Source organism: Polistes canadensis, unplaced genomic scaffold (genome assembly GCF_001313835.1).
Source record: "Polistes canadensis isolate GaletaPanama2010 unplaced genomic scaffold, ASM131383v1 scaffold_38, whole genome shotgun sequence".
NCBI lineage: Eukaryota > Metazoa > Arthropoda > Insecta > Hymenoptera > Vespidae > Polistes > Polistes canadensis.
Genome location: NW_014569585.1, coordinates 742,366 through 754,298, shown reverse-complemented (window position 1 = coordinate 754,298; position 11,933 = coordinate 742,366). Strand labels below are relative to the sequence as shown.

At 27.5% G+C, this 11,933-nt stretch overlaps 1 protein-coding gene across 1 annotated transcript; it reads right to left on the bottom strand.

Moving 5' to 3' along the window:
• Window positions 1-266: 266 nt before the first annotated feature.
• LOC106784680 (dynein heavy chain 7, axonemal-like) lies at window positions 267-11,686 on the bottom strand. Its single transcript, XM_014744482.1, has one exon. It carries the CDS (start codon window positions 10,994-10,996, stop codon window positions 293-295), a length of 10,704 nt encoding a protein of 3,567 aa, XP_014599968.1. The 5' UTR covers window positions 10,997-11,686; the 3' UTR covers window positions 267-292.
• Between the last annotated feature and the right edge of the window lie 247 nt (window positions 11,687-11,933).

Sequence of the window (11,933 nt, the reverse complement as noted above, 5' to 3'; positions counted from 1 at the left end):
AATTTCAACAAACTGTCTTTTATCACGTCACATACTTTAACATTGTTTGTAATAACGTTTTATTTATTAATTATAAACAATTTTTAATTATATAGTTTTTTTTTAAATCATTTATTTTTATATATATTATAATTTTATATTTGTTTATATTTTATATATAATTTTTATATGTAAACTTTTTTATAGAACACTCGTTTTTTAATTTCTATATGTTTTTAGATAATTTATGTGTTTTTATATATTTTATATAATTTATAATTAATTTATATTTATATTAAAACTTATTTGACATTTAATGATACAATGCAGTACCACATCTTATCCAATGTGCAACGCATATATTTGTTTTTAGAGGTACTGTCATTAGATGCATATGCAACCTTTGTAATTGTTTTGAACGCGTAAGATTTGTATTTAATTTGTTTATATTATTTTCAATGCAAATAGTGTATACAGGACATTTATAAATGTTTTCTAATATTGCTTCTTGTGTGATAAATTTAAGACACATGATAGGCATGTTATAACGATATATACCAGGTATGCTGTTTATTAATATCTTTTCTTGCGAATCCCATTGCGCACCAATTAAATATAATCCATAAATGTAATATTGATCATTAAATTTATCTTTTATTTCAGATGGCTCATAGATTGTCAATATTTCAAAATCTATATAAATATTTTCAATAGATAAATTATGTTTTTGAGAAAACATAAGTTTTGATATGGAAAGAAACATTTTGCAATATGTCAATGCGCCAAAATTAATCAAATAAGGATGCTCATTTTCAATCCAATCTTTGATCAATTTTCTTTTGTTTATTAAATAATTAATGAATTCGGAAAGGTTTACAACTTCCATATTATTGGATACTTTTTTCCAAATATATGGAATTTGACAATTGTATATTAATTTCCATAATTCTTCTAGATAATTGTTTAATATTATGTCACCGTTAAACGCTGATCTCAAATCTTTCAATGTTCCTTTTATTTCAATTAATGTTTTATTAATTAATTCTATTTCATATATTAAAACAATGTTTAACGGATTTGAAAATGTAGAATGATAAATATTTTCTACGTTTTCAATGATAGATATATTTGATATTTCAGATTCAATGTTATCGATTATAATTAGTTCATCCACTTCAGTAGATTCATTGATCTTAGATGAAATTATAGAGTTCATTAAAGACATATATGTAAGAAATTCATTTGTTTCTTTAGCATCTCTGATAGCGAGAGCATTTTCATCTGATCCGAAAATTTTAGATGGATGATTTATCGACATATTTTTAATATGTTTCATTATCTCATTGTATTCACATTTTCGAGGCAATAGATATTTCAAATTATTTGAAAAGAAGTGCTGGGAATTATTTGTTATATTATCATCGCAATAATAACTTAATAAATGATTCAAACATCTTTGATCAAATTTATTCATGATCTTACCACCATAATTACATTCACCAATAAAATATGATATAGCTTCTATTGATACATTTTCATGGTTGTTTATTAAATCTTGTAATAGGAGAATGGATGTTTCGAAATCGGAATAATCAAAATCGTATGGAATATTCCAAGCTTGCATTCCAAAGTTATTTTTTTCTTTAACAACTATATGAAAGAAGCATAATTGGTAAAGAAACTTTATAAATATTTTTTCTTTTCCAGGACAGCAGTCAAAAATATCTTTATTTTTTATGAACTTCAATTGAAAGGATCTCAATAAATTTTTTTTGATATTGTTTGTATCATCTAACGTTATCTTTACACAGTTTTGCAAAATACTTATAGGAAATTCATTAATGGAATAACTAGAGAGCCATAATCGAAAAGTTAAAGATGTATTTGATGCATTCAAATTTTCACAAATCTTTTCTAATTGAAATAACCATGGAACAGCGAGATGACAATTCTGAAGGAATACCCATCCACCGTCTTCTTGGGCTTTTTTAATAAGAACTTCAGCTTTCTTTTGTTGTGTATCTTCCATAGAAAGAGATATGTATTTTGAAGAATAGCCGATGGTACTCGCGTAAGCGGAAAGAAAAGAAAGAGGTGAAGAGTAACTTGGTAAAATAAATAAAAGTGGACGAAGGCAACTGGATTCTGCATATGATTGAGACATTATATATTGAGACGAGTAATTAAACATTTTTCCTAAATAATTTTCAACGAAATATATGATATAATAAATAATCTTATCTGGCTTAGCAATTTTAGCTAATATTAATTTTTGATATGGCCCTAACTTTTTATCCCACGGATCTGGCAACGTTAAAGTTTCTACGAGATCCGAATTCCAATATATTTTCCAACTTACGTCGTTAGAAGAAATGTCCTGTGCGAGACCATGAAAATTAGGTAAGTTATCATTGATATAACAAATTTTATTCCATATCTTCATTGGCAACCAAATTGGTGCTTGAAACACATTTGAAATATTAAAATATTCTATGTCTATGAGAGAAAAGAAATGAATTTCTTTTTCTGTTGCTTGTTTATTGTCTAATAGAATTTTAGAACATAGTAAAAATGAATAAACAAGCTTATGTCTTTCGAATAAAGATCTGCAAACGCTCGAATGAAGATTTTGAGTGAAAGAATACTTTAATAATTTTAATCGTTTCTCGAGAGAAATATTTTTGTTCGATCCTTGAATGGAACGTGTGAATAATTGGATAAACCATGAGAACGAAAAGCGATACATATGATCTAAATTTGATAATGCGTTAAGTGTTGTAAATAATCCAGCACAAAATTTAGTATATTGTGTGTAAGTACTTCGAACGATATTTATTTCGTTCTTCATAATTTCTGCTTGTTCCTGTTTTTTAATTATATTCAAAGAAAGAGTCTTAGAAGAGTCCAATATCATGATAGCTTTTTCATCTTCTATAATATTTGTACTGGTAGACGATAACGTACTTAAAATTTTATCTTCTTGCAATTTAAGAGCTTCCTTGTTAATAGTATCTTGTATCCAAATATTTTCAAATTGTTCTTGAAGTTCTAATTTTTCTTTTCTAATAATTATATTTAAGAGTTTATCTTGAAGAGCTTCGCAAGGAAGTGAAAAATCTATTACAATAAGTTTGCTATATACGTGGGGTAGATAATGTGGATTAGATAATCTTGTTGTAACGTACAATCTAAAATTGAGAGAATATTTGGTAATAATTCGACCAATTTTTAAATACCAATCGTCTCCAATTTTATAAATATTTTTTAACAACACTGAATCTATAGCAACTTCAAGTTCTTCTCCAATATTTTCTAATAAAATAGGATTACCGTGTTCAATATTATATCGTATGATCGACATGTAGTCGGAATCTGTAAATTTGACTACTTTAAGACCATTCTTTTTCTCTATTTCTTTGATCCAATTATTAGCTTGGTTTTGAGAATCAATGAACAATGGCCATAGTTTAGAATTTTCCATAATAATAGCATTCTCTGTGGAAAATCTGTTTTTAGATAAACCAGAGAGGTACCACGAACTTATTTCTAATTCCACTCCGAGTATATTAACAAAGTCATAAGATTTTGAATATGGCAAGTTTAACATTTGTATAAGATTGATCCACTTTTTTATCATTTTATCACGACATTTGATGTTATACGGAGCCATGTAAGCTATTATTCCAGATGATAGTATCATATCTCCAGCTAAATTATCATAATTTAATTGAAGATTGTCTGCTAATTGTAACCAACGTTCTTTTTCGCTTCCTAGGCTTGCAATCAACCTTTCTGCTTTCTGTAATTTTATTGTACAGTTACTCACTTCTTCCTCTAATTGTAATTTCTTCTGCAAAGTATCTTGAAGATTACTGTTAAGTGTAGCTAATTTGATATTTAAATTAGAAAGAGTTTGACGTTTCTCATTTAAAAATGCTTCTGCTTCATCGCACTCTTTCTGAGCTGCTGCTAGTTTTTCTTTTTTTGGAGCTACCACTTTAGCAATTTCATTATAAGATACCATTGCTCTTACCCATTTACAAAGACCTTCTGCGGCACTTGATGCTTTGGCAACAATATGAGGTACAAAATTTTTATCTGTCATATAAACATTTTTAATTATTTGTATTACTGCAGATGGTATATTATCTTTATTATAGTCTTTCAAATTTTGTAAGAAATTCATATCCCCTAAAATACGTTTACTTGGACCCCAATAATCCGTTATTTTTTTTCCACTAACAGAATCAACAGTACGATCTGGTGTTACACCTAACATAACGCAAACTGCAGCCATCACTAACTTAACGGTGTCAGGAGGATTTTTCATAGCTTTGACTAAAGTAATATCAGTAGGTTTTAATGTATTTAAAGCTACAACAGCATCTTCAAGAATAGGAATAGCTACAGCAAGGTCAGCTTCACATTCAGATTTCAATGCTCCAGCAATCTCTGCTTTTTTATTCGCAATACCTTCTTCTTTTTTAATAAGAATCGTAGCCTTCTCTACAGTTAAATTTTCATGTTTAACTTCTTTCATTGTCTTTATAGTTCTTTGTGCAGACAGTTCTAATTCAGGTTTTAGAATCGTTAACGTTGTACTCATTTTTTCAACTTGTTGCGCTGCTATTTCAAGTTGTTCCAAGCCCATCATATATCTGTTTCTAGTAGTAATAATTTGTTCTTGTTTCTTGGTCATTAAATGTTTATATAATTTTGTTGTGTGTAAAAAAGCTGAGTTTGTAACGTAAGTTGGTATTCCATTATCCTTCAAATACATTAAACTATTTATTTTTGCATCATTATGAAATTGAATGCAAGCTTTTATTACACTATCTTTTATGTTCCCTGGAATATCTATAATTTCTATATGAATTTTAGCTATTTCAACAAGAGCATCTTCTGGCCATGTATCATAATAATTGATTGTACAGTATTTGATTAAATTAGGATATAAATAAAAATATTTTCTCATTGTATTATTGATCGGACTGAAGCCAAGTACAAAATGCAAATTATTTTTACATTGTTCTATAAAGTAATCCATTACAGCAGAAATATTTATTTCTGCATTTGAATCTCCTTTTTGAGCATGTATACGCATCGTTGCTATAATACTAAGTTTTTCTTCGGTTGAAAATAAATCTGGTATTTCTCCGGTATTTAATAAACTATTAACATCTTGAAGAAATGTGTTTTTCATTTGTCTCTCTGTGAGATAGAATGTACAATTTTGTTGAGATTCTCCGCAAGTACGTAATATCTTTTTTAAATCATCTTTCCAAATATTAAAATTATAATATGAGTCCATAGTAGGTTCAAAGAAATTTTGCTCTTGAATATAAGCAGCAAGTTTAGTTATGGATTTTTTACCAGATCTAATGGTTGAAATAATAATTGCATTTCCACTGGGCATTGCCAATATTCTACAAATTTCTACTAAATATATCAACATTTGTTGTGTTATTACAATATCGATCTTTTCGTTATTAATATTATTATAATTATTCATATAAGATACAATAGCATCTTTCAATATTTCTAAAGAATTGATTTCTTCATATTTTTTATACTTCAATGAAGTTTCATCCAATTCTATAAAATTACCGAATAGAAGATATTTAAAACTATCCTTAGTAATTTTATTATCCTCAAATTTTGGTAAGTGATCGAAAGCAGACTCGAATGAGTCTTTGAAATATTTTTTCACTGCTTCTTTTATACTTTGATATAAGATTTCTTTATCGTCGTTATGTGAAATTCGATCACCGAATACACGCAGCGTTTCGTGTACCCACAAACGAAGGAATACAATTTTGGTATCAACTGATTCTTTTTGGATAAGACTACAACCGCTTATAACTTTGTATATGTCTCTGATATTAAATAGATACTGTACTTTGGTAGGTATCGGACGCAAGACATTTAATATTGAATTGTAAACATCGATTGTAGCATTTGTTATACTTGTTACGTAATTTAATACGTCTGTACTAAAAAGATTATTTTTTAAATTAGTTAAAAGCATATTAGAGAATATTTTATATATGTTATCCATCGTAAGTTCAGGAAACGTGTAAACATTAAAATGTCTCATGAATCTAGGACAAATATTATGCTTTTTATAACCAGTAGTTATTGTTAATAAAAAGCTAATATTTGTAACAAAGATTTTATCAAATATCTTTGTGTCATACCAATATCCGTTATTAAAATATTGTCTTATTAATTCTAGCACTGAACTAGAATTGATATTAGTGTCGGTATTTAGATTAAAATCATCAATCAAGTTTATACAACATTTATCTTCGGGTAAGCCATAACATCTTTTTTTGATTCTACTCAAGTACGACAAAAACAAATTCTTTGCTTTCTCTGCAGTTACAAGAGAAGAATAATTAAAAGTATTTGTTAAATATTTATGCTTTGATAATTTATATTTCAACAAGTTTTGTAAAAGAACAGTTTTACCTGTTGTACCATTACTGCAAATAATAAAAGCTTTGCGATATTTGATATGTGTAAGAAATAAACGACCGTACTTGATAGAATTAAGAGTTGGAACATATTTTTGATCGAAGTTACACATATCTGTTATCGTTTCAGTTTTCAATAAATCATTATAATGTTTCCAGTTTCCAACACCTTTAAAAATATACAAATTATCTTGTATCAATCCTTCAGTAGGCAAAGTAATATCATAATGTTTAATATCTTCTGGACATGGATATTCACTGTGAGAATTATTCCAAAGCGCTAAACAAAATTCATTAAATTTAACTTGGAAATCTGTGGATGAATTTCCACCAACAACCCACACTAAAGATAACATTAAAGCTGCTTGCGACCATATAACAAAATGATCTACATTTTCATTTCTTTCTAGCTGTTCGTTACAAGCTTCTGTTAAATATATTTCAAATAAACTTAACGTTGATCTCACAAGATGTAATTCTCCTACAGTAATTGTCATCAAGCAATTCAAACGTACAAATTGAAGACAAGCGTCTAAAGACCAACTTAATAATGAATACATAATTTTCTCATATTTGTTATACATTTGATTTTGTTTAATATGAGATAATATGTACGGTTTCCATCCGATAGATTGTGATTCAATATAAATAATACCACAGTGTGATATAATAACAGGAGAAACGTTAGATAAATCCATAGTTTCAAATATTACAGACATCGTTTGTGTCATCGAAATCCTTTCTCCAGAAATTAAATGAAGGAATTTATTGCTATCTATTACTGTATACAAATTTTCAACCCATATATCACTCAAAGATCCATCAAATATCAACCACTTCTTATCTGATGAATTATTTGCTGCAAAAGTACGAAATATTTTAGTACATAAACCATCCTCCCATAAATTCAATTCTTTTTTGTATTGACCAAATAATTGATTGCTATTGATAATTCCTGGATTTATAATTTCTAATGTAATATTTGCACCGTTATCATCTTTCCATTTATGCAGTAATGTAAAAGTATCAGCCAGAACATGTAACATTTCTGTTTTTCCAGTAAGAGGACCACCAACAAGTATGAGAGCATGTTGAACATGCATTAATTCAAACATTTGTAAACTTTTTAGTTTCAATATTTCATGAAAATCCAATGATCTTGATTCACATGCATTTTCTAGTGCCATTAATATTTTATTATAATTCATAGATGGTAATTTAATATAAGGAAATATACTATGTATTATATTCTGAAATATTATTATATCTTGGCTAGAAAATGTTGGTAAAATTACATCGATTACCGAACGAAGTAATAAAATATTTTCATCTTCAGTTTGAAAATGAATTTTTAACATCCTTGCAGTTTTAATAACTGTTTTAACTGAAGACAAATCAAATTTATAATGCGGTCTATCTAATAATTGATCACATAACAATTTATAGATTAAAACCAATTTAGTTGCAAGTTCTTTTCCATTAGAAAAACCAGATGCTAAGAGTTCTATTTCTATTATTTGCTTGAGGTCTGGTTTTACCATAGAAATAGAGCGAAAAAGTATTTTCAAATTATCCGGTAATTCGTAATATTTGTTGCATTGGACATTCATAATAATGCAAATGTTTCCATTTGGATTTAAATTTAATTTGGTTCCTTCGAACATAACTGATTTTAAATTTGTCGATATTACTTGATGAATATTCACGATTGTTTGCGTAACTGCAGATAGTACAGTTAATTCTAATTTATCTAAATTTTTCAAGCAAACCCATGTCCCGCAAGAAATAAGTCCTTTCAGTACATTCAGTATCGATTTATAAGTAAATCTTTCATTCGTGTTTAATATGTAATAAGGCATTGCAAGAGAATTGATTAAATATTTAATAGTTTCCATTTTCCCAGTGGCTACAGATCCAATAATAGCTCCGAATAAATGATAGTTGTAAGCTTCCATCAAGGTACGAAGACATCTATCAGTTAATGGTGTATTCACTAAATATTGTTCATAATAATTGTATTCGTAGCCATAATTTATTGTAGTATTGTATAATGAAATTTTAATTTCATTTTCAATCCAATAATATCGCATTTGTACCAACCAGTTAAAATCTGAAGAAGAACAAATATTTTTTTCTAGCAACAATCTTATAATTTCTTCGTGATTAGCTGTTATTATTATTAATGACATTAACAGTTTTTTTTCTTCATGCATTATATTACTTTTCATTCGATCAGCCAAGCTCGCCAATAATTCAGAATATTTCTTGTTAATTGTTTTTAGTAATAACAAATTAAAAGGTGAATAACAACTTTGGACCAGACTGGTCCAATAAATGCGAGAAATACAAATGATTACCATACTCGGTACATTTGTTATCCAATCGCATAAATCCTTTTCTTCAAAATGTAAATAACATTGTTGCAAATTCTCATAAATTGTATTTTTTAATACTTTTTGTAAAGTAGATAACCATTTTTCATCACCGCTAAGTATTGTAATATTTGTATTAAGTTGAAGAGTCTCATTACAGTCTCCTAAAATGGAATAAATATCACAGTTTGTTTTATCGAATTGTAGTTTGTTGATACCAGGAAAACACTTCTGTAAACATAACTGCAATTTATTTATATCATCCAACTCAAATAATATATTCTGAATTTCTATATCTGATAGAAAAAAGAATCTTTCAAAATCTAATCTTTTATTATCAATATAATTCTGAACTCTTTTCATTATCTGATCCATTTTAATATTCGAATCTTGCAAATCATTTAATATATCATAATCATTCTGAAAAGTGTGAAAATTAGGATTTTCTGATATTTTTTTCTTAATATTTTCCAATATTTTGTTTACGTCTCTGTACAAAGAAGTTTCTTGGGATAAATAATTTTCTGTTGCTTGGCAATAAAATATCGAACTTATAGAAATCTTATATTTCTGTATATCAAACCAAAGTATTATTATCTCTTGAATCTTTTTAAGAGAAATATGAAAATCTTTAAGAGACGTAGATATCGATTCAATAAAATGAGAAGCTCTCATTTCTTCTATTTTAAGAAAATGATCTTCTAGAAGACTTTCTATATCATCTTGGTTTTTAAATACAAATAATTTCGTTTCATTACTGTAAATAATTTCAAATGAAATCCTATACCACATTTGCTGCATTTCTGCTAGTTGTTGATGTAAACAAAGTTCTTTGGTAGCCTTTGTACTAATAATTTCATATTTCTCTATATTCTCTATTAAATTAAAATTAATAATTTTCTGAAGTGTTGTACCAGCATGTGGAGTAAGATCAAATTGTGATATAATAGACATTTCTTTCCAATGTTGTTGTTTGAGCGCAGGATTGCATATGCAAATAACAAGGGGTAAATATATTTTAAATTGTTGAATATCGTTGATCGCTTGCCAGGATAATTTCAAAGGAGCAGGTTGTTGCATTGGATCGGGATCATCTGTTATTCCAGAAAACTTAAACGATTTATTAGACGTAACATCCATTTTAATTCGTGACTTGAATTGTTTATTCATCTCCATGATTTTTGTTAAATAATCTAAAGTCTTTTCCTTAATCACATCAGGATTCAAATATTCAAAAGGTCCATTCAACCATATAGAATTATCTCTCTGCCATTGACGAATGATATTAACAAGAGAATAAAATGGATAAACAATCTCTTTTAATTCGATAACTCTTGGAAATTCAGTTTCTGGGAATTTAAAAAATGATTCTTCTGCGTTAATCGTAATAACTTGATCCTCTATTTCTTTGACTTTTTTAATAAGATCGTCGTAATGTTCAGAATATTCTTGAACTTTCCTAATATCATCCATGTTATCTAAAATAACAAGATATGGAAACAGATCATCTACTTGAACGTTTAAAGTACTTATCCGTTTCTGGAGGTCATCTTCAAAATCATTTTTAATAGCTTCACACATAATATTGCTTTGTGCAAATATCGGTTGTATTAAATTCAACCATAAAATAGTATCTCCATTTATTTTCATATGCTTATACGTTAACGTAGTTATTTCTAAAAGTACACTTAACATTTCTACAGATTTATGTATCCTTTCTTCCAATTCTTTCACCAATACTTTAGAATCATGCATCATATAGTCGATTAATTTAGTTAATCTCTTTGCATCTTTAGGTACATTTAAAGCCTTCATTTTAAGATTTTCAAATTCGGAACAAATAAGTTGATTATATGTAAGATGATAATTCACCAATTCCTTCGTAAGCATATCAATTATTTCAGAAGAATATTCAATTAATGCTTCTTTTGCAGGTTCTTGATTCAGTTGACCTACGTCATAATACACGTTTTTTACCATCGATTTTGCGATATCATGATACATGTTATATTTTTTTATTTCACCGAGATAGACATCAAAATCAAGTTTCTGTGAAATTAACAATCGAATCTTGTCTTTTACATTTGTACCATCGCATATGATACCAAATTGATTAACAATGATATTAAGATCATTCATTATCGGCCTAAGCATATCTTCCAATCTCATCTGCAATTTATCATAAGAACTTTGAATAAACCATTGTGGTAACTTGATTTTAATGTATTCATAACTTGTATTTATTTTAAAACATTTCTCGAATGGAGTCAACTCTTGAGCAATATTGTCGATATTGGAAAGAATATTGTTGAATGCATCAAACAAATCTTTCAAATTAGGTTTCAAAGTAATCCTATTGTTTTGGTATACAAGCTTTATTTCAATTTGCGGTCAGCTGTATTTACTCTCCATAAAATTAATTATATTATCTATCGATTTAATCATTATTAATATAATCTGTTGCGTGAATACATTAGTTACGCACTGTATAAAATGTATCAAATACTTCATAGGCATATTTTTTAATGTTTTTGCATTCGCTATAGCTTCATAAGTTTCGTTGTAAAAATTACTCGTTATAAACAAAGAATTCCTGTTAATATCCTTATTACAAATACTTTGCAATTGAAATAAAGTTATTTGACAGCGTTGATATTTTTTAAGATCACAAATAACATTAGGAAGTCTCAACTGTGCTCTTTTAATAATATTCCTAATTATTTCATGAGAAAGAAAATATCTTTTTATAAGAAAATTACGACTCCTTTCAAACTTTACATTAAATAATTTAAAATTGTCAAAAGGAGTTGTCAATTTTTTGCAATTATCCTTTTTAAAGTACACAACATTTTTAATACCTAAACTTTCTTTTTCCTTCATATGTATAATCTCAATTTCATGAAAAATACGATTTATCAATTTAGAATATTTTTTTCTATGTTTTTTAGGTATCAAAATTAATATATTATTTTTTAATTCTTTAGGAAAATGATCCATTGTTTAAAAAACAGTAATAGCACTCACAAATACAATAAAATATAGTTGTTTGTTACCATAGATACTCCTCCTCCTCCACCGCCAAAATCCCCTCCTCCTCCTCCTCATC